Source organism: Cokeromyces recurvatus, assembly GCF_025118155.1.
Source record: "Cokeromyces recurvatus strain NRRL 2243 chromosome Unknown BX663scaffold_31, whole genome shotgun sequence".
Taxonomy (NCBI): Eukaryota; Fungi; Mucoromycota; class Mucoromycetes; order Mucorales; family Mucoraceae; genus Cokeromyces; species Cokeromyces recurvatus.
In genome coordinates, this window is record NW_026251417.1 from 264,186 (window position 1) to 287,055 (window position 22,870).

A 22,870-nucleotide genomic window follows, 5' to 3' on the forward strand; every position below is an offset into this window, starting at 1 on the left:
AAAGTGTAGAATTTATTTATTCTTATTTAACATTAAAATTATTACGAATTCAGTAAATAACATCTATTTTTATAGGCATTTGTTATGTTAGCCTTATTAAATAATCTGTCTTCAGTAAACATATTTAACATGGTTATCTGTAAGTATAATTCTGCATTTCTATTACTAATCATACAGTGACTCGTAAAAGTGTGGCAATGTATCGGAATTTTAGGTAATTCATGCAAATCCGCAACAACTAATCATCTATTTATTAAGCAAAGTGCTCTATAGTACATATTAGCGGAAAGACAGAAGACTCCTCTTTCTGATGATAATTATAGCATGTATGCATTATATAATGTTTTCATTTCGAAAGTCATGTTAACAGTCACATGTATATAAATTTTATGCAAATACTTTATTGGAAAATGAAATGAGCAACGTACCTTTAATATTAAATACTTAATAGCTTTTATTACTGCTTCAATATGTCTTGGCATGCTTTCTATGTGTTTTAAGCATAGTTTTGTTGTAACTTTATTGTACCAAACATCAGCTACTCGCTCCCATGACTTATCCATGTTTTTTTTTGGTGGTCTATCATAGGCAGCAAGCTTGCACTGCACTTCAAATAAAACCAAAGGTTTTTCAATTGGATTTGAATCAGGTGACTATGATGGCCATTCAAGAACATTTATTTTATTTTTCTTGAACCAATTTTTGGTATATTTGAATGTATGCTTTGGATCATTATCTTGTTGAAGAATTGCATCTTTCTTACAAAGTCTATAGCCCTTAAAAATATCATACCCTTGATCATGTAAGTTCCAGAAAGCGTCCATTGCAATGATAAAATGATCAGTATAAAAAAATCGCGCAATCAATCTTCAAAGTAATGGGCTGATTTCTTTGGTTTACTTTTTTTACATTAATCTCAATTTGATCTTCTTTGACAATTCTGCCAATTGTCCTAGTTGACGCGCCCATCGCCTTAAAAGTATCTCTATAAGACTCCTTATCATTAAGTTTTGCTAAAATATCCATCTCTTTATTATAAGGAATTAGTCTCATTTTATTGTATGTGATGATCTATGTGTTAATGGAAATGATGCACAAATGTTGTTCAGATTAGTTATGAATTTGAAAAAAAAACGATATTAAATAAGAAGTAAACCTTTTTGTTAATTCACAAATGATATTAAGTGGTCTAAAATAAAAAAAAAATGGCGTTTTTGTTAAGAAAAAAAAATTATTATGCCACACTTTTGTGAGTCGCTGTATCTAAGAAAAAGTCTTCATGTATAACTTCCACTTATAGATGAGCCTTGTATCAGTTAAATAGAAAAGCATGTTAGATTACTGCTTTACTAGTCAATTTAACCAAAAAATAAAAGTATAAGAAGCTTGTTTAGTATAGTGCCCATAGTCTCTTCTTATTTGTTTATCTCTTTTCCTATGTCTCAACGAAAATTATTAAATTTTCAGCCAGATTTATGTTGCACTTCTCCACTTCTTCTTTTTCTTTTCTGCTTCTTACACCAATAAAGATAAATATGCTTAATTGTTCAGTTGCTTGAATTCGCATGAGTCTACATGATGCTTAAATATTTAAAAAACAATTTGATTTATGCATCTATATTCGTATATTCAAAAAGCTTGGAAAAGAAATACACAGTCCTCAAAAACTTTCGTTTGAGAATTTGAATCAATATGTACTAAATGTATCTAAAATACATATACAAAATTGTCTATGATTTTCTCTGTAATTATGGAAGACTACATATATTCTTCAGTGAGGCATCATCACCTTACAATATACGTCACAGCACCGAATACTGTTCTCTTCTCAACAAGAATTCAAATATTTACAGATAAAATCTCCAAATATAATATATTATTGGCTTATCTAAAAGGCTAGCAGGCCTCTTAGATAAATCCCATTTTTTAATAAGTGAAAATTCTGTAGTCACCTTGGATATCTATGGTTTAATGCATACACCTGAATTAGCGGAAATTAAATAATAACCTTTTTTTTTCTTGTATATAAAAAGAAAAAAAAGAATATACAATTACAAGATCTCTCTTCACTTTTTATTTTATAATTATTTATTAATTTATTAAGTACTCTTATTTCTGTTAATTTATAAAAACATATATAAATTTACTCAACAGTTACTTCACAAATTATATACTTTTTTTTTAAGAAAAAAAAAATTCATTAAATGTCTGATAAAAAGTTATCCATTCTCAGCATTTTTGATGTACCTCCTCCATCTTGTGAATTAAAAGATAAGGAAGAAGAATACATCGCTAATCATAATAAGATCTTACAGAAGAGGAAGCAGTTAGACACTGAAAATGATAATCCTACTTCAAAAAAGCTTAGATCTTCTCCTGAATCAAATTCCCTTTCTAATGGTAAAGTCTAATTAATCTAATTTATTTATTTTATTTTATTTTATTTTTTATTCTAGTTACTAATTCCGTAACTAATTTAAAAATTTTATCTGCTATAGGTTTTGTTGATCCTACTAAAAATGACGCCAATTCAGTAGTCTACAAAGCTGTACGCGATAATGTTACCTCCACAGAACTAGAAAACCAAAGAGAGGAAAATCCAGTAAATGATTTGTTACAAAAAAGAAAACAACCCCTTACGGAGAATAAAGATTCAGCCTCAAAGAAAATAAAAACAACTATCTCTTCTAGTGTCCCTATGACTATTCCTAACTCTGTGGGTACATCCTCTGCCAACTCTACTACGCCTTTTGAAACTACTGTTGCAACTATATCTGTTCCTACTACTGCTCCTACTACTGCTGCTTCTACTACTACTGCTCCTACTACTACTGCTTCTACTACTACTGCTCCTACTATTGCTGCTTTTACTACTACTGCTCCTACTACTGCTGCTCCTACTATTGCTGCTTTTACTACTACTGCTCCTACTACTGCTGCTCCTACTACTACTGCTCCTACTACTACTGCTTCTACTACTACTGCACCTACTACTACCGCTTCTACTACTACTGCTGCCTCTTCTACAGATTCTGATCCTGTAGTCACCAATATTTCTCTTGCTACCACTATCCCTACTACGACGGTTATTCCCACTGTAACTACTGTTAAACCTACATCTAATCCTATTAATGTCCCAAATAAACCATCGTTGAATATAGAAGAAACAAAACGCGTCCCTATTGATAAGTCAATGGATGATATATCATTTATAGATAATCTTGTATCAATAGTTACTGAAAATGTTAAACAAAGAAGTATCTCAGCTATGAAAAACTTAACACCTTTTCCTACACCTACTCAACCTATTACTGTGAATGATCCTAAAAAATTAACAAAAAGTCAAAAGAAAAAGCTCAAGAGAAAAGCAAAAAAACAACTAAAGAAAGATGAAAGAGCTACTGCTGCGCATTTTGATCATCCAAAACATGTTGATGACTTGGATTTTGATGCTCTTTTGCAATACCATGAGAAAGCTAGTGGTCCTGAACAACAAAAAACAAAAAACAGTCAATCTGTAAGCTTTTTTTTTTCTTAAAAAAAGTTTATATTTTTATTAATATATAATACTATTCTAATTGTAGAAAACAAATAAAACGCGACAAAACAAAGCACAGCCAAATAGAGCGCAACCAAATAATATAGAGTCAAATAATACACGACACAAAATAACACAAAAAAACAATTCGCAACAAACTAATACAAAGCCTTCATTAGAAGAAGTAGCAGCACAGAGTAAGTTGTAATATTATATTCATACTAATATAGTCTAAAAGATATATAAAGTTTTAGGTCGCCCTATTAAGCAGCAGAAAACACAGGAACAGAAAAAAAAGCAGTCAACTCCACGGAAGAAATTTGTTCCAACAGTTCCGTGTCGTCATTTTATGAGAGGTCTTTGTAAAGAGGTAAATATGAAGATATATTATTCCTATCTAAATTGTCATCTAATTCAGCATTATTATTATAGGGAGATAAGTGCACTTTTAAACATGATATTGAACTAATCCCTTCACCCTCTCCTCCTCCTCCTCCTCGTCCAGTCGTATTGTGTAACTTTATTAAAACAGGATCTTGTGTAAAAGGGCTTGAGTGCCCTTTCTCTCATGTAAGTCTTTACTATTCATTCTTATTGTCCCCTTCATCATTAATAATAATATATATATTCATGATTTATTTAGGATTTGAAAAATTTGGAGCCTTGCCGATTCTTTCACCTTGATGGTAGTTGTAAGAATGGAGAGAGCTGTCCCTTTTCTCATGGTCCTTTAGATAATGAAAAACGTGCTCGTCTCCATCAAATGACAGGGCCCTGCAGATATTACCACTTTAAAGGTTATTGTAACTCTGGAGACTTATGTTTATTTTCTCATCAGCCAATAGATGATCAAGAGAGAAATAAATTGGAGCAATCTCTAAAGTTATGTACATTTTATCACTTGCAAGGCTCTTGCCAAAAAGGAGATGATTGTTTTTATCTTCATGATGAAGCCTCTCCCGAGCGAATTCATGAACTCAAACAACAACGCCAGCAGCCTACACCAACAGCAATTCAATGAATAAAAAGATAATCTTCTTCTTTTGTACATATAAAATAGACTATATAAATAAATATATAGTAACTATTGTTTTAAATAAAATAAAATAAAATAAAATATACATCCATTTGAAGAGTATTTCTATAGTGAAGACCTAATTATAGCGTTTTTAAGAGAAACTTTTTTTTTTTAAAGCATAGATACCCTTTCCAAGACGGTACTACTACATCCTTTACCTTAGGGTTAGGAGTCAGAGTTAGAGAATGACGATATTCGTATACTTTGATGATATGAAGAGAGTAAAACTTATTTATATGAATATGAGTTATAATGTGCGCTCTGGAAACAATTCTTTGAGAGATATTATGAAATGTTGGGTTTAACAAAGTCCTCCTCCAATATTTTCTTTTGCTTTATTTTGTTGCACAAAAATATGTAAATTTTAGACTCAGAATATCCAATAAAAAAAAACCTTATTTCATAACTAATAGAAATTTTCTAGAGTTGACATTTTTATTTTTATTTTACTTTTTTTTTCGCGTCTAGAAAAAAAAACAAACAAAACAAAATAAAATAAAATGGGCCGTAAGTGTTTAAGGAAAAAAAACAAAAAACAAAACAAAACAACACATAGACTGGAATAATTAATGGTTACTAAATAATGATATTTATAGTCCGGGTACTTAAAGTATTAAAGCCATTCATGGCTGCTCTTCCTGAAATTGAAGCACCTGATCGCAAAGTAAGACGAAGATGATGATGATGATGATGATGAAAGAAAAAATACCAAAAGTTTATTAATTTTATATAAATAGGTTCCTTTCAACCAAAGGTTATTATATACAGTCATTGCACTTTTTGTATATTTGGTAATGTCTCAACTTCCACTTTATGGGGTTGTTTCATCAGAATCCTCTGATCCTTTTTATTGGTTTCGCATCGTGATGGGAGCTAACCGAGGCACACTTGGTGAATTGGGTGTTCTTCCTATTCTTACTTCTGGTATGATTATGCAAATTTTAGCAGCTTCTAACATTATCCGTGTCGATTATAGCTTGAAGGAAGATCGTTCTTTATTCTGTGGTGCACAAAAATGTAAGTATGAATACAAATGATGAGAGAGAAGGATAGTATTTATATAAAGAAAGGGTAAACACTATTACATAAGCATTGTAATAGAGTGGAATAGAATGATAAATTTAAATGGGAGGTGAATTTCAGAAAGTTCTAATAAATAAATATTTTTATAGTGTTCGCCATCTTCATTGCCTTTGGTCAAGCTTCTTTGTTTGTTTTCACTGGTGTCTATGGAAACCCCAATGAAATTGGCTCTATTCGATGCGCACTTTTAATTCTTCAAATCGTCTTTTCTTCCACAGTAATTTTATTGATGGATGAATTATTACAAAAGGGTTATGGACTTGGTTCCGGTATTAATCTTTTTACAGCAGCCAATATTTGTCAAAACATTTTCTGGAAGACGATGTCCTTTAGATTTATTGAAACAATTCGTGGACCAGAAAGAGAAGGAGCTCTTGTTTCTCTTTTCAGTTTATTAGCATCTCGCAAAAACAAGGTCCGAGCCCTCAAGGATGCATTTTATCGCAGTGATTTGACTAATATGATGAGTTTAATTGCAACTGTCATTGCCTTTGGTGTAGTCGTTTACCTTCAAGGTTTCCGAATTGAGCTCCCTGTCAAATCAAACCGTATGCGTGGTCAACGAGCCTCTTATCCCATTAAGCTTTTTTATACTTCTAGTATGCCCATCATGCTTCAATCTGCATTGTTTGCTAATATCTTTATATTTTCTCAAACACTTTATATCTTCTTTGGAAAGAATATTCTTATTCGCATCCTTGGTGTTTGGGCTCCCATGGCTGAATCTAATCAACTTGAAGCTGTCAGTGGTGTTGCCTATTATTTATCAGCACCTCACAGTTTAATGGCTGCTATCGTAGATCCTATTCATACTTTCCTTTATATCTCTTTCACACTCTTGACTTGTTCTTATCTTTCTAAAGTTTGGGTTGATGTCTCTCGTTCCTCTTCTCGTGATGTAGCCAAGACACTTAAGGATCAACAACTTGCAATTGCTGGTTTCCGTGATATCTCTATGTATAAAGAATTACAACGTGTCATTCCTCCTGCTGCTTCCTTTGGTGGTGCACTCTTGGCTGCTGTTGCTGCAATTTCAGATATCTTTGGTGTTATTGGATCTGGTGCTGGTATCTTGATGATGGTCATGATTATCTTTCAATATTTTGAAATGTTTGTTAAGGAACAAATGGAAGGTAACATGTCAATGGAAGCTATGATGGCTAATCAGTAACGAAAGAAAGAAAAAAAAAAGAAAGATACATAAAAAATGAGGGGGTTTTTTTTTTTCTTTTATTATGTAGCATTTTCTTTATAAATATTTGTATATTAATGAAAGGGAAAAAATAAATAAATAAAATAACCAATAATTACACGTTTAATATAAGAAGACTTTCATTATTTTTTTTTTTTTTTTTTTTTAAAAAAAACATGATGGATATATTTTAAAATAAATAGTGGCAAAAGATGTATAAATGATAAATATGAAAACAATATTCATTTGAATAAAAAATGTTGTTAAATTAATTATTCAAATATAAATGATATCTATGCCATTTATATCTTTTTGCTTTGTTTCTTTTCTTTTTTTTTAATTAAATATGCCTACATCTTTGTTCAAAGATAGAATGGAAAACGATAAAAAGAAGATAAAAGAAGTACAAGAGAATGATGAATATGAAGATATTGAAGAATGGTTAGCACAAGAAGAGATCTCACTTGATCAACTTACTGCACCTTTTTATAATAATTTAAAGGTAACCTACAATCTAGTGGTATGTTTATCATGTTTTATACTGATGTTTATTGAAACCAAAAAAAAAAAAAAAAGGGGGAATCATGTTCAGTCAATAGAAACCACAATATAGGTATCTACTTGTAATATAATGGGTTCAGTTACCTTATAAAATAGTAACTTGCTTTTTAGATTCAATCCAAAAAGATGCTTTCTTGTTGGAAAACAATGATGAATTAAGGTCTATTAGTGAAATTCGTAAGTATAAAATTGATGTATTTATAGTTAGTTAGTTGGTTGGTTGGTTGACATCTAGTTTATATAAGCATCACCGTTTAATTCTATATTCAAGTTTGCATTCTTTAACAAGATTCAATCTATATGCTTAAATGATGTAAACATATAAAAAAAAACAATAATAGATAAATAGTAAATATTATTTCTGTAGGCATACTATGAAAATAATAATCTAGTTATTTCAGGTAATAAGGATATCACTTTGTATATGTATATCAAGAATATCGACACTTTTCTCTATATTATTAAATAGCTCCTACTGGGTCTGGGAAAACTGTCATCATGGAATTAGCTATCATTCGAGCACTTTTACATAGTGGATCTGATTCAAAAATCATTTATATGGCACCTACAAAAAGCTTATGTAGTGAAAGAGTAAAAGATTGGCAGACTAAATTTAAGCCTTTCAATATTGACTGTAATATATATATATATATACATAAAATAAAAGCAAAACCAAAGGCAAAGGCAGAGGGTGGAAAGAAAAAAAAGGTGACTAACATGCTTGTATTAGGTAAAGAATTTACAGGTGATACTCATAATAATACAATCTCAACTATCAGAAAGACTACCATTATGTAAGTAATAAAATAGAGTAAATTTAATGAAAGATAACACTGTTTAGTGTAACCACACCTGAAAAATGGGATTCAATGACAAGACACTGGATTGATCATCGTCAATTAATGCGACTTATTAATTTGTTTCTAGTAACTATAATATATCTAAATGCGCACATGATATATACATAATAGCATTATTCATATCCCCCTTTTATTTATTTATTAGATTGATGAGGTTCATATACTTAATGAAAAACGTGGTGCATGCTTAGAAGCTTGTGTAAGCAGAATGAAGGTAAGTGAGAATACATATACATGTACATGTACATAAATATATATTTATAAATATATACTTATAACTTCCCCCCCCTTCCCCTTTAACTATTGTTATACATTTATCTTGGTAGACAATGGATAATAATCGTTTACGTTTTATCGCTGTATCTGCCACTGTGCCTAACTTAAATGATATTGCTACTTGGCTGGATGCAAAACGTTTGTATAGGAACAAATATAATCTTTCTTTTGTCTAAATAAATAAATAGCTATTTGCTTCTCTGAAGATTACAGGCCTATACGTCTTGATCGATTTGTTTATGCATATTCTCAACATGAAGAAAATATGTTTTTATTTGATAGAAGACTTGATTGGAAGTAAGTTAATTAAATATCACTAAAAAAGAAAAAAAAACAATGCATAATAAACAAGAGCATATTAGACTTCTAGATATGATACAGAAACATAGTAATAACAAGCCAGTGTTAATCGTAAAGTATTTTATTGTCATGATCATTCTAAACTAAATAAATCTGATGAAAAAGCATGTATTTTCTAGTTTTGTTCAACTCGTAAATCTGCAGAGCAATCCTGTAATACTATACTTAAAATGATGGATAAAAAAGGCATTCACAGTTTAAGGTAGAATAATCACAAAAGTGTAAAAAATATATATAAATATATACATATAAAATAAGAATTAAAAAATAAAATAAAATTAGAAATACTAGAGAACGATCCAATCTTACCTTCAAGAACAAAATTTTACCTAAATTAGTTGAAAAAGGAATTGCTTTTCATCATGGTATGTACTTATATATAAGTAATTTTTAATTTATTATTGCTTATAGCTTTTTTTTAAATATGTATACATATATATCTATATGTATCCACATATACACATACATAGCCGGACTCGATCTAAGTGATCGCTCTCAAATTGAGACTTTATTTTCTAACAGATATATAAGAGTTATTGGTATTTAAGCTATCTATCTATATATGTATAATTTATTATAAAACAAGGTTTAACCTAAAAGGATACTAGCTACTACTTCAACATTGGCTGTTGGAGTAAACTTACCTACTCACTTGGTTATTGTTAAATCGACTCAAGGTTTTTATTTTCATAACGCATTTATACATATATAAATATATATATATACTTATATTCCTTCACAGGATATCAAAATGGTGGTCTAACTGAATACTCTGATATCGATCTTCTCCAAATGATAGGTCGTGCGGGACGACCTGGATTAGATACTTCAGGCTGTGTGGTTATTTTAACAACTCTTCAAATGGAACAACGATATAAATCACTTGTATCTGGAACAACAAATTTAGAAAGCAGGTATATAATGTATTTTTGCTTCTTTTTAAAAAAAGGGTATTAACAACAAAAAAAAAACAAGACTGCATGAAAACTTGATAGAACATTTAATGTCAGAGATATGCTTGGGTACTCTATTTGACGAAAAATCGGCTTTAAAATGGTAATGCATATACAAATATAGATGTATATCATTGAATTTAATGCTTTCAAAAAAAAAAAAAAAAAAAAAAAAAAAAAAAAAAAAGGCTTCAATTTACTTTCCTTTATGTAAGAGTAACAAAAAACCCAATACATTACAAGTTAAGTTCAGGTTCGATATCAACTAATCATATTTTGCAAGGTAATTTGATTTTTTTTTTTTTTAGTTGTAGGTTTTTATATGTTAACTTATATTTACTGTCAAATAGAAATATGTGTAAAAGACTTGAAGCTACTTAAAGAGAATAATCTAATTCAAGCATATTCAAATGATCATACATTTAAGCCTACACGTAATATATGATTCAAAAAAAAAAAAAAAAAAAAAAAAAGTTTATTATTATTAAACAGTTATATATTCAATTGTATTTTTTTTTCTTTTTTTGTATAATAGCATATGGTCTAGCTATGGATAAATTTTATATAAAGTTTCCTACTATGGTAAAACTGCTTCAAGCTGAAAACCCAAACTCTGTCAGAGATACTGTAAGATATTATATCCTAACTCTACCTAACCTTTAGTTATATTTATTATATAACAATCACTGTAATAATACTCTTATATAGCTAGATCTTTTAAGTAAATGTTGTGAAGAATTTGATATGATTAGATTCAATCCTGGAGAAAAACAATTCTTGAACGCTTTAAAGAATCATGCTAATATTCGATTTCCATTAACTAAAATTTCAAGTACAGCAGATAAGGTTTTTATGCTTTTACAAGTAAGTTAGTTATTATAAAGTTATCCATCTATTTATATATATATATATATATAAACTATATACTCTAGTGTGTTTTTGGCGATATTTCGCTTTATAATAATGGTAGTGGCTTATTAGCTATAGAAGCATCCACTGTAATGAACCATCTTAGCCGTGTCACGAAATGTAAGTATATACATATGCTAATATATAGTAGAGCTATAGACTTGATGACTTTTTTTTTGTAGGCTTAATCGACTGTAGTGTTCAAGAAAAAAACCCTATCAAATTAAAGTATGCTCTTGAATTATATCAAAATATACAGGCTAAGCTCTGGACAACTTCACCTTATGTTGCTCGTCAAATTGATGGTATTGGATCTCAACTTGTTAAGACTCTAGCACAGGCCAATTTAATCAGTTTTGACCAACTGCGTCAATGTGATCCAGGACGACTTGAAATGGTAACCTAAAGTTAATATTAGGACTTACTTATTGAAGCTGCTTCTTTGTTAATAGATATTACATCGCAATCCTCCATTTGGAACAAAGGTAGAGTGTCAATGTTATTTTATATATATATATATAAGATATTAATTATTATTGTAGATAAAGAAGCAAATTGATGCTATACCCATTTTTATATTAGATGTAGAGCAGGTATAATTGAAAGTATGCATTTACATAACTATTTTTCTTTTAAATAATACTTTATTATAAGGAATCAAACCGAGATGTTAACAAACAAAATGGAAACGATATGATAACACTAAATATAAGAATAGGAATAGAAAATGAGCATGCAAATACTGGAAAGCATGGAAAAAAGCATCATGTACTATTCTGGCTTGATACATCAGAAAAAGAATTAATAGATTTCCGTCGAATTCAGTAAGTAATATTTAGAAGAATGCAAAGTTAGTTGTGAGGAGGTTTTTTTTTTTTTCCTCTAATATATAAGTTTAATCAGAATATCTAAGCTATTACAAAAAAGACAGTTATTCAATATAAAAATTGAATTAAAATCTCCAATTACAAATATCAATTGTCATTTACAAAGTGAAGATTATGGTATGAAAGAAAAAAAAAAGAGTATATATTTCATCATTCTTTCCTTTTTATTTATTGCTTATAAATATGAATATAGTGGGGATTGATGTTCAAAAGGAACTTACTGTAAATGTAGATCCTAGAAAGTTTATTACAGTGATGGGTCAATCTAATATGATGAATCAAAATCAAGAAAAGTTAGAAACTGTAGTAGACCTAACTAATGAGGATATTGACGGCTTTGAAGACGATGATAAGATAGATCCCAACTTATGGGATATACTGGCTGTTGCTACGTCCACCATCTCAATTCCTAATAAATTTAACAAAAATGACTATGAATTTCCCTTTGAAGACAACCTACAGCAGACTCAAGTCTTGAAAGAACATGACATGGATAATTATTCTGAGATAAAATCACAGCAACAAAAGCCTATTATTGCACCGTAAATATAAAAAGGGGAGGAAAAAAAGTTGTCTTTTATTTTATTTTATTTTTAGGAGACTTATTTTATTATTATTATAGTTGTAAACATAGGTGCAAAAATAAGGAAGAGTAATTGTTTTGTTTTTTATTATTTTCAAAGCAAAAATTGATATCTAACTTGATCAATATAATTTATTGTAGTTGCGCTCATAAATGCTGTAAAAGAAACCAATCTTCTCTAAATATGAATAAGGGAAATGGATTAAAAAGAAAGGCCGCTGTTGATGAAGATGATAGTGAGCAGTTCTCTTCAAAACTGTATCTAAAAAAACTAAAGACAGTAAACGATGAAATAAAAGATATTACCTATACAGAAACTAGTAATATACAAAATAAAAGTATGGAAATTGAACAATTCCCTGTATTTTCTACACGAGGTATGCAAGCAATATCTTTTTAATACTATTCTAATTTATTTTGAACAGATATGAATATATTAGGATTACATAAACCAAATGGTATAGTATAATTATTATTATTATTATTATTATCATAATTATTTTATCCATACTTTTTACTTTTTTATATAATTTGTAGAATCTAATAATATAGTACCAACTATCAAAGATGAAGATGAAGATATGTTTGTAGACTTATTTGATTTTGATAATAATGAGGTTTCGTTTGACTCCATAATCCAATCTGCTGCATTAGAATCAAAATTGTCTAATACGACGGAGACTACAAACTCTTTAGATGCTCGTCATACTAATACTATGAATATAGAATGTACTGCACCCACTAGGACATGCGATCAGTTATGGGAACAAGTTGGGGAAATGACTCAGAAAGCATTTGAGAACTTTGAAAGTGACAGACAAGCTGATACATTTCAGAAGAAGGGGATTCTTGCCATTTCATATAATAATGAGTGTGCAATATCAGAAGATACAACTCAAGATAACCCAATTGAATTTAAATCAGCCTCCTTATCTGAATGGATAAAGAATAATGTAGAAATTATCCACTAACTATTTGCATATACATATTTAAATATTGACACTTTAAAAAAAAATAATGAAATAAAATAAAGCTTATCCTATTATTTATATATAAACTTCTTTTTTATTATTGAATAAAATAAAATCATGTTATGTATGTATTAATCATCCCATTCTTCTTCTGCTACCTCTTCTTCTTCTGGATTCACTTTTGGTTTTATTTCTTCATCATCACTTTCGATACTCTTTGCAAAAGCAAACATACGTTCCATTTGTTCTTTCTTTCTTTGCTCTTCACTCACATATTTTTTACCCATTTCGAATTTGGCCTTTGATTGAGCTTGTGAAGGAGGAGGAGGTGCTGTCGACACTGTATCCCAGTAAGAAAAAAAAATAAGCTATAAGAAAAAAAAAAACTCCTTGTATATAACTTACATGGTGGCATATCTTCAGGTTGTAAAGAAATACGTTCTAATTGTTTATTTTCACCCTTAAACCAATTATCAGCACTTTGAGCTGGATGTTCCAAGTCTAAAGTAGGCACAAAAATATCATCTTGAAAATACTCGGGCTATAAAAGCGCATCAGTTAGAATAAAAAAAAATAATAAAATCTGTAGATATTATAAATATATATATTACTCTTGCACGAGACACATGCACGCCTACAGTTTCAATACTGGAAGGAGTTAACCTATAAAACTTGTCAATTTCTATCTCTTTGACGCTACATGTTCTCTTTGGTAAAAAGCGAATCCTTGTTGTAATGTCGAAGCCTCGATCTTTACTAACGGCACTATCTCATCCTCAACATGATATGTATGTATCGTTCTATCTCCTCTACCTGCTACAAATAAAAGATGACAATCAAAATCATAATATATACTCATAACACTAGGTGAAATATCAATCTGCTTTTTAGCGACAGGTTTTGATAAGTCAGACACGTTGAACAATAAAATTTCACGGCTGGATCCTAATCCAAATCCGACACTAATGAATTCGGTATTAGAGAGCCAAACAAGACGTGAAGGTCGAATACTACTATGTGAATTCCCTTCAGCCTTTGTTTGGCCAGTTCTAGCATCCAAAATATACACTTTTTTTTCCTTTGATGTGGTTGCGATGTGCTGACCATCAGGACTCCAGGCGCAACTAAAAATCAAGCCTGGATGCTTGAATGTGATTTCTGATTTTTGTGTCTCAAGATTCCAAAGACGAATGGTGGGGTGGCCAAGATCATCAGAGGCAGAAAGTAAAATATTTTTAGAAGTTGGATGAAATTCAATCAATTGAACTCTATCCATAGATTCATCTATATTAAAATGATCAGTATATATACATATATATATATGTATATGTATATGTAGAATGCTTACCTCCAAAAACATATTTTGGCTCAGCAAAGTCTTCTTCAAGACCTTCTTCAGGTATTTCCCAAACTCGAATCTTATTATCATTAGAGACTGCAAAATAAAATTAGAAATATATATAGCCATCATACACTCCTTTTTTTTTCTTTACCTGTGATAAGGATGTTTTCATCGAAGGGATCAAATTTAAAATCATTTACTTCTGAATTACAGAGTACAGAGGGAATATGAATAGGTAGTCTACCGGGTTTTCTAGCGTTGATAATGCCTACACGACCTCCAGGACCTGAGATAGGTACAGCAATAAATTTTGTATTGGCCTATTTTTATTTTATTTTATTTTATTTTTTTTTAAAAAAAACATGAAAATAATAATAGTAATAATACTATATATGCATGGTATTTATTTACCTGTATCAAATCACATGTACCAGACTTGTTGATGCTAAGCCCTTGAAGATCTTCAAAACGTGTACTTGGGTGATAGAATTTACCGCTAATGTACTTGTAAGCTGAAGTGCTTGATGACCCAAATCGTGGCAATGAAGGCTTTTTAGATAAATCATTGTAGGTCTAATGAACAATAAACATTACTATTCTGCTAAAATACAGTTGTGAAGAATCATATTACTTTATTGTCAGGAGTTACTGTACTCATACTTTATGTAAATTTCTATAAATAAATAAATAAAAATATAAAATAAATGAATATAAATATTTATAAAAATAAAAAATAAGAGAGTCAATGCGCAACTTGTAACATTATTTGTACGAGAACAGTTTTAATTGGATAGTCAAGAATTGAAATGTCGTTTTCTCTGCTGTTACTGAATTGTTAAATCTCACATAAAACGCGTCACGACGGATTTGCATTTTCTTTATTTTACCATACTTCTGTCTTTTCTTTTTTTTTTTTTTTTTTTTTTTTTAATCAGCAAAATAAAAAAAAATGCCTCGCGAAATTATTACACTTCAGACTGGCCAATGTGGCAATCAAAGTAAACATAAAAATACATTAGTTATAATATTTGACTAATACAACAAAAAAAAAAAGTTGGTAGTGAGTTTTGGAGACAGATTTGTACAGAACATGGAATCAGTAACGATGGTACGTTAGAAGATTTTGCTACTGAAGGAGGAGATAGAAAAGATGTATTCTTTTATCAGGTAAAAAAAAAAAAAAAAAAAAAAAAAAAAAAAAAAAGGAAGCAATTCCAACATTAAAGCATTATCATATTACTTATACATTGTATTAGGCAGATGATGAACATTATATTCCCCGTGCACTTTTATTAGATCTTGAACCTAGAGTACGACTATAATAATTTGAACAGAACACGTAATTAATTGTAATTAATAGGTTATTAACAACATTAAAGCATCACCTTACGCTAACTTATACAACCCTGAAAATATTTTTACTTCTCAAGACGGCGGAGGAGCAGGAAATACATGGCCAAACGGTTATTCTCAAGGAGAGAAATTTGCTGAAGATATATTAGATATGGTGGACAGAGAAGCAGATAATAGCGATTCACTTGAGGTAAAATATGTGATTATTTTAAATTGATAAATGGTGTATGTTTTAATTTACATTTGATAGGGATTTATGTTACTGCATTCAATTGCTGGTGGCACTGGATCTGGTTTAGGATCATTTTTATTAGAGAAACTGAATGATCGTTATCCAAAGAAATTACTTCAAACATATTCGGTTTTCCCTAATTCTGAAGAAGTATCAGATACAGTTGTTCAGCCTTACAATAGTATGCTTGCACTTAAGCGATTGACTCATAATGCAGATAGTGTAGTGGTCTTGGATAATACAGCATTATCTCGAATCGCAACTGATCGATTACATATTCAACAACCTACATTTGAACAAACAAATCAACTTGTGTCTACCGTCATGTCAGCAAGTACAACAACACTTAGATATCCGGGTTATATGAATAATGATCTTGTGGGCATTGTTGCATCATTGATTCCAACACCTCGATGTCATTTCTTAACGACTGCATACACACCATTTTCAAGTGAGCAAGTAGAAAAGGTTTGTTTATATATGTCTTAGCTATTTATATACAGACACTAACATCTTCTTTTTAGGCTACTTCTATTCGCAAAACAACAGTATTAGATGTGATGAGAAGATTATTACAACCTAAAAATAGAATGGTATCTATTGTGCCATCAAAGAGCAGTTGCTATATTTCAATACTTAATATAATTCAAGGAGAAGCAGATCCCACAGATGTTCACAAATCTTTATTACGTATTCGAGAAAGAAGACTAGCATCATTTATACCATGGGGACCGGCAAGTATTCAAGTCGCCTTATCTAAAAAATCACCTTACGTACAGACACCACATCGAGTGAGTGGATTAATGCTCGCGAATCACACGAGTGTTGCTTCATTATTCAAACGTACATGTGATCAGTATGATAAGTTGAGGAAAAGAAATGCATTCTTGGAACAATACAGAAAATATGCCATGTTTGCAGAGGATTTGGATGAATTTGATGATTCACGAAATGTTGTTCAGGAATTGATTGATGAATATGAAGCATGTGAGACACCTGCATATATTAATTATGTAAGATAAGGAATAATATGTGTGTGTTTTATAGATTAATTTATTTGTCTGAATAATAGGGTATGAATAGAGACAATCAAATGGAGACGTCGTAATTTAACACATGACGGATATTTATTAGAAGTCTTTTCTCCCTAATAATTTCTTGTATTAAAAAAGGTGACAGTTCAAAAATTTTAAAGTACGACATAACTGAGAAAAGATGTAAATAAAGTAAACAATCGAAAAAAAAAAAAAAAAAAAAAAAAAAAAAAAAAAAAAAAAAGTTTTATTTTGTTAAAAACTCTTAATAATATGATGATTCCTGAGAATGCTGTATTAATAAAACAAGGAGCAGAAGCTGTAATGTTATTTATTTATTTTTTAATAATAACAATAATAATAGTGTTTATAAGTAGAGTCTAACATGTTTAGTAGCGTGTTTTTCATTTACCATCTTTTCTTACATTACCAGAAGGTTGCATTGCCAAAGAAAGATTTAAAAAATCATACCGTCATCCCGATTTAGACCAACTTTTGACAAGCAGACGAGTTGTTCAGGAAGCTCGATGCCTTTACAAATGTAAAAAAGCCGGTATGGATACTCCCACCGTATACTATGTAGACATACCTTCAGCCACCATTTATATGGAGAACATTGTGGGTGTCACTGTTAAACAAAAGTTATTGGAAAATCAAGGTGATAATTATAAGAATGTAGATACAGGTATATATATATATATTGAGTGTGTGAGAGAGAGAAGGGTATAATAGAGAATTTTTTTTTCATACTGGTTTATAGATGCTTTGGCAGAAAAGATTGGTTGCTCATTAGCCAAAATGCATGAATTAAATATTATTCATGGTGATTTGACGACATCCAATTTAATTATTAGGGATAAAGAAGATTCAGTTGTAAAGTCGTGAATATTTATTATTCAATTTATTATTAATTAGTTTTTTTTTTTTTTTGGTAGGCTATTATTGATTTTGGACTAAGTTCTACTTCATTATTGATTGAAGATAAAGCTGTCGATCTTTATGTTCTTGAACGTGCCTTTTCCAGTACTCATCCAGAAACAGAATCTATGGTAAATGAACATTACAATTAAATAATATAGATTGCTTATTCCATGATACATGTAGTTTGCAACCATTCTTGAACATTACTTTAAGAATTCAAAGCAAGCTAAGCAAGTTTCACGCAAATTAGAAGAAGGTAATTTAATGAATGGAAGTGATGATATTTGCTAAACTTATGAATAATTCTGTAGTGAGAATGAGAGGACGTAAGAGAACGATGGTTGGATAAAAGAATAAAGATAGTATAGATACATTTATATATATACATATGTGTGTGTGTAAAGAAAAAAAAATGTATAAAAGAGTTTATTGATATATGTTACAGTTATCTATGATTGTTTTGATTTTTCTGTCAAGTTATTTTGATAATCATGTAATCTAAGTAAATTACGTTCCAACATGGCTACTGTAACTTTACCTACTGAAGGCACGAAGATAGACGCCTTTGTCTTGACGTCTTCTTCAAAGTTTGCAAAAGACGAAAAGTTGATAGCAACTACACCGTCTTTTAATAAGGAAGTTGATAATTTGTAATTAGGAGTAGGAACACCAGTAATGACGACGTCACATTTAGGTATCACTTGTTCAGGTGTGAATTCAGTGTCTTCTACTTTATGAGCAGAGAGTTTAATACCTGAACCACGAGTAAAGAGCTGAACACCACTAATGTCAATTGAATAAACTTTAGCACCATCATTAGAAAGCATAGCGGCCAAGGGACGACCTACGATTTCACTACGATTGATGACAGCAATCGTACGACCATAAAGACGATTACCATAAGGGATAACTGGATTATAAACGCCGATATATTCAAGGATCTATTATGATATAAAATAAGACTAAAAAAATATGCGCATTGATTGAAATATGCAGGTTTTTACACTTTTACCTTGACGCAAGCAAGAGGAGTGCAAGGAATAATACATTTCATCGTCTCCTTTTCATCCATATAACGAATATTATGATACACATTATGAACAAATTTATGACATAAGCCTTCCACATCCTTAAGCTCACTAACACAGCTTTGAAGATATAAATCCTGATTATGCGAAATAAGTTTTCATGCATGTCTATTTCGTCTTATACTTCATTTACCTGTTTTCCTCCGAATACAGGATAATAAACCATGATACCATTTACTAATCTATCTTCATTGGCCTCTGTAATCTTTTCTTCCAGATCCATTTTATCTACAGTACGAAGTTCAAAATCAACACCTGTTTCTGCACAGGTCTTTGATGTCCATTCAGCATATTTCATAGCAGCAGGATCTTTATTAGCAAGAAATCCAACTAGTTTGGGTCGAATATTACGTGTCTTTATATCTTCTTTAATTTGATTTCTATCGACGTATAATGTCAACAATTATGCATTATTTGTAATATGAAAGAAGAAGAAGAAAGAAAGAACTTACCTAAAAGAAGCAGATACTCTAGAAGCAAGAATAGTTTTACAAGATGTTGACATGGTATACAATGTTATTTTATTTTCTTAAAGAGAAAAGAAAAAAAAAGAAAAAAGAGAGGAAAAGAAAAAAGATGATGTTTTAAATATCTGGGGCAATTAGAGATTTTCATAATAGATTAAAAAAGAAAAAGAAAAAAAAAGCAGTCTACGAAAGATTTTCTATTAAAAAAAAAAAAAAAAAATCTGAGACAAGATAATCTTTTACTTTATTGAAAAAGTATTAATTAGTAGCAGTGTTGTCATTTGTGAGGCGTTCATTAAATCAATTCATTCTTCTCACTGACTTAAACGTCTTATACGCCTGTCATGTCTGCCTTCATATAATTTCATACTAGCATCTGTTTATGGAACTACTTTTGGTATAATTACGACTGAAGAAATTAGATAAGGCCACGAAAAAAAAATTTGGGCCATTTGAAAATATTTAGGACACAAATTTTGAAAAGTTTGGAAATGGATCAGTGCTTCAAAAATGGGGCAGCCAAGAAAATTTGGAACATTTATTTGGAAACAGGACGAGGGGACCTTTTTGTCCGGTAAACTTTTTCAGGGAAACTTTTTTTTTTTCGCAAAGAAAAGGCTCCCAAAATGAATTTCTTTTTTCCTTCTGTTGTGATTGTATTCGTCTTTACAACTAAGTTAACAGAAATAAACCATCATTTATTTAAATAATAAAGAGGTTACTCAAATAAAACTAGTGTATTGTACTTCACAGCATAATGTTCATTATACAACATTCAGTTTTAATAATAGTCATTGTTAGAGTAATAATTATACTATGTAATTATAAGAATTCAATAGGGCTATGATTGTTATATGCCCTTACATAATCACTTACATAAGTCATACATATTATATATACATCTATAATGTCGAATATTGTCATGTAATAACATCTTAGTGGATGATAATAATAATAGTAGCATATAAATAATTGGTCTTATTGTTATAGCTGGAATATTCACTGTGAATTAATGTTAACGCGTTGCTTACCCCAGAAATAATAATTGGGTATAATTTTCGTAACAACGACAGCTCAGGGAGAATAAAAATATATCTTATTACAAGCCAAATTGTTTAGAGACAACATTTACACATAATGCTTTATTATACCAGTATTCACTTATCCAAATCATACTTCTATTAATATCATTTACCTTGCAAAAAAACACATATAAATAGCCCTATCTCTTCCTCTTTTTTTTTTTATCCTTTTTCCTTCAGCCCATGAAGGTTTTTTTCTCTAAATACAGATTTGAACTGGTCCGGGCAATTTTAGTATATAAAATACTTGTGATCATTTGGATTTTTATTCAATAGAACTCAACTTAAAAAAAAAGTTTACCTGTAAAAGTTTACTGGAAAAAATGGTTCTCTTGCAAATATTCTTATCCTGTTTCCAAATAAGTGTCCTATTTTCAAACTTTTCAAAATTTGTGTCCTAAATATTTTCAAATGGCCCATTTTTTTTTTTTTTTTTTCGTGGCCCAACCTAATTTCTTCAGCTGTGTCATCATTTAAGGCAGCTACACAATGAAGTATTAATACATGCAAGAATGAATAATTTCATATTTACTTATTGTAAAAAATCTATTCGTTTTTCCAGTCAATAAGTTTTCTATTAAAACAAATTATTATAAAATGAGATTTATTTCCGTCAATATTATTACCTGACTCTACACTAACATAGATTCCCATAGAAGAGTTAAACGATCTTGAAACCAATGAATGTATCGTAACTACATCACCTACACCTGAACTAGCAATAAAGTTTAAACTATCAATGCTGATAATAATAATAATAAAAAAAAATAGATATTACAGAGTCAGTGATTTTTGATGTGACTCATTCATCCTCCACATTTTTTTTTTAATAATACTACCTTGCTGTCAATAAATAAGTTTTAGCACTTGCGATAGCACATGTTTCCATCCAGGCCATAATTTGGCTACCAAATGTAATACTTAACGTATTTGCATGCTGAGGCATAACCACCTCAACTGCTTCTGCAAATGTATAGTTTATGGGCCTTTCTTTTACTTGTTGTAATATCCCTTGGATCCTATGAAAACCTTCGTTTTTTTCTTAAAGCTGGGATCATAGGCTGATCATCATCCTCTTCGCAGAAAAATAATTTGAATGAGGTTTTATAGGTGCTTTCTGTCATTGACCCCTGAGATAATTCCCTCATATATTTGACGTACCTCACTATAATCTAACTTTTTTTTTCCATTTGAAGCGTTGGTGTCTTTGTAATTCAGCCATTTTATATTGTTTGTGTTCCATAGGGGGGGAGGTATAAGTTGAGGGATAGGAATAGGCTGAAAATCAGAAAGAATACGGCCCAAATGAAATTTAGCCTTTGGACGAGGCGAGAGGGCGATGAAAGTCAAATAAGCGTGAGCTACAAAGAAGCGATCATGCGATAAAGGCGATTTTGCTTCTACTTTAACACCCACTTCCATAGATGTTTTCCATGATTTATTAACACATGCTTGAATGTATATCTATATAATAGTTACGTTAGTAGTGGTCATCTATAATAGTAACAGAAAGGTTTTTGTATAAACAACTTTACAATATTGCTCACTTTAACTGGGTGTAAAAATGCGACATCATGATAAAATAAATTAGTGAAGTTTTATCCACTATTGCCTTTCTTTCTTTCTTTTACAGAAGGAGATATAGTATGATGTTCTGCCCCCTATTCCTGCTGCAATATTTATCCAACCTAGAATCGTACCAGCATAAACAAATCACTATCAATAACCGAAAAAAAAGGACTTTTTTTTTTCCTGCTGTAAAATTAGCTTTGTTCCATTTTAGGGTTCTGCTTGTTGCTACTGCTTGCAATATTTAAACTTTGATTGTTTTAATGACATAAAATGGCCCGCGTCAAATTATCAATAATGAAAGGAAATGATTCACAGTTTCAGGCATTTAAAGTCGAGAGCCTATTTAAAGATAGTAGGCTGCTTTGTCAACAGTTGTGTAAGATACATAGTTCAATAACTCGAATGGGCTACTAGGTCATTATTTTGCTCGGTATTTACAGGATTAAGACTATTAAAGAAGCAATCAGATACTCTATAAATAAGTTCTAATAAACTCATTTTGGATGAAAAGTAATATATCACAGCATT

General features: G+C 30.3%; 8 protein-coding genes across 8 annotated transcripts; 5 read left to right on the forward strand and 3 right to left on the reverse strand.

The window, feature by feature from the left end:
- The first annotated feature begins 2,780 nt into the window (after window positions 1–2,780).
- BX663DRAFT_521673 (uncharacterized protein) lies at window positions 2,781–4,659 on the forward strand. Its single transcript, XM_051529273.1, has 5 exons — window positions 2,781–3,517; window positions 3,585–3,735; window positions 3,787–3,908; window positions 3,971–4,108; window positions 4,182–4,659. Exons 1-5 carry the CDS (start codon window positions 3,194–3,196, stop codon window positions 4,557–4,559), a joined length of 1,113 nt encoding a protein of 370 aa, XP_051379402.1. The 5' UTR covers window positions 2,781–3,193; the 3' UTR covers window positions 4,560–4,659.
- A 392-nt stretch (window positions 4,660–5,051) lies between these two features.
- BX663DRAFT_521675 (SecY subunit of pre protein translocase) lies at window positions 5,052–7,018 on the forward strand. The gene is made up of 4 exons (XM_051529274.1): window positions 5,052–5,123; window positions 5,213–5,280; window positions 5,354–5,633; window positions 5,789–7,018. Exons 1-4 carry the CDS (start codon window positions 5,117–5,119, stop codon window positions 6,868–6,870), a joined length of 1,437 nt encoding a protein of 478 aa, XP_051379403.1. The 5' UTR covers window positions 5,052–5,116; the 3' UTR covers window positions 6,871–7,018.
- A 219-nt stretch (window positions 7,019–7,237) lies between these two features.
- BX663DRAFT_555049 (Sec63 Brl domain-containing protein) lies at window positions 7,238–13,251 on the forward strand (the record flags this gene model as incomplete). The annotated part of the gene is made up of 31 exons (XM_051531587.1): window positions 7,238–7,393; window positions 7,533–7,629; window positions 7,698–7,765; window positions 7,820–7,853; window positions 7,922–8,086; window positions 8,183–8,246; window positions 8,294–8,378; window positions 8,458–8,526; window positions 8,639–8,730; window positions 8,802–8,885; window positions 8,951–8,999; window positions 9,068–9,150; window positions 9,231–9,313; window positions 9,419–9,487; window positions 9,557–9,625; window positions 9,691–9,862; window positions 10,117–10,184; window positions 10,252–10,335; window positions 10,437–10,528; window positions 10,610–10,765; window positions 10,834–10,930; window positions 10,993–11,207; window positions 11,263–11,295; window positions 11,353–11,403; window positions 11,465–11,634; window positions 11,705–11,814; window positions 11,891–12,239; window positions 12,320–12,349; window positions 12,422–12,657; window positions 12,721–12,738; window positions 12,818–13,251. The coding sequence occupies 31 exons, from the start codon at window positions 7,238–7,240 to the stop codon at window positions 13,249–13,251; spliced, it is 3,582 nt and encodes a 1,193-aa protein (XP_051379404.1).
- Window positions 13,252–13,323: 72 nt separating this feature from the next.
- BX663DRAFT_521680 (WD40-repeat-containing domain protein) lies at window positions 13,324–15,308 on the reverse strand. The gene is made up of 8 exons (XM_051529275.1): window positions 15,225–15,308; window positions 15,005–15,166; window positions 14,745–14,913; window positions 14,600–14,686; window positions 14,013–14,535; window positions 13,863–13,977; window positions 13,657–13,792; window positions 13,324–13,591 (listed from the first exon to the last, which is right to left on the reverse strand). Exons 1-8 carry the CDS (start codon window positions 15,249–15,251, stop codon window positions 13,383–13,385), a joined length of 1,428 nt encoding a protein of 475 aa, XP_051379405.1. The 5' UTR covers window positions 15,252–15,308; the 3' UTR covers window positions 13,324–13,382.
- Window positions 15,309–15,510: 202 nt separating this feature from the next.
- On the forward strand, window positions 15,511–17,424 carry BX663DRAFT_521685 (tubulin gamma chain). Its single transcript, XM_051529276.1, has 7 exons — window positions 15,511–15,591; window positions 15,648–15,760; window positions 15,850–15,903; window positions 15,954–16,136; window positions 16,197–16,646; window positions 16,703–17,191; window positions 17,251–17,424. The coding sequence occupies exons 1-7, from the start codon at window positions 15,543–15,545 to the stop codon at window positions 17,284–17,286; spliced, it is 1,374 nt and encodes a 457-aa protein (XP_051379406.1). The 5' UTR covers window positions 15,511–15,542; the 3' UTR covers window positions 17,287–17,424.
- Window positions 17,425–17,452: 28 nt separating this feature from the next.
- BX663DRAFT_214371 (TP53 regulating kinase) lies at window positions 17,453–18,515 on the forward strand. Its single transcript, XM_051521773.1, has 6 exons — window positions 17,453–17,533; window positions 17,609–17,897; window positions 17,973–18,085; window positions 18,148–18,261; window positions 18,317–18,389; window positions 18,445–18,515. Exons 1-6 carry the CDS (start codon window positions 17,486–17,488, stop codon window positions 18,480–18,482), a joined length of 675 nt encoding a protein of 224 aa, XP_051379407.1. The 5' UTR covers window positions 17,453–17,485; the 3' UTR covers window positions 18,483–18,515.
- Window positions 18,516–18,582: 67 nt separating this feature from the next.
- On the reverse strand, window positions 18,583–19,726 carry BX663DRAFT_555053 (uncharacterized protein; the record flags this gene model as incomplete). Its single annotated transcript, XM_051531588.1, has 4 exons — window positions 18,583–19,074; window positions 19,146–19,298; window positions 19,355–19,601; window positions 19,674–19,726. The coding sequence occupies 4 exons, from the start codon at window positions 19,724–19,726 to the stop codon at window positions 18,583–18,585; spliced, it is 945 nt and encodes a 314-aa protein (XP_051379408.1).
- Window positions 19,727–21,067: 1,341 nt separating this feature from the next.
- On the reverse strand, window positions 21,068–22,840 carry BX663DRAFT_545760 (uncharacterized protein; the record flags this gene model as incomplete). Its single annotated transcript, XM_051530940.1, has 6 exons — window positions 21,068–21,252; window positions 21,303–21,344; window positions 21,397–21,512; window positions 21,610–21,760; window positions 21,937–22,234; window positions 22,781–22,840. 6 exons carry the CDS (start codon window positions 22,838–22,840, stop codon window positions 21,068–21,070), a joined length of 852 nt encoding a protein of 283 aa, XP_051379409.1.
- Between the last annotated feature and the right edge of the window lie 30 nt (window positions 22,841–22,870).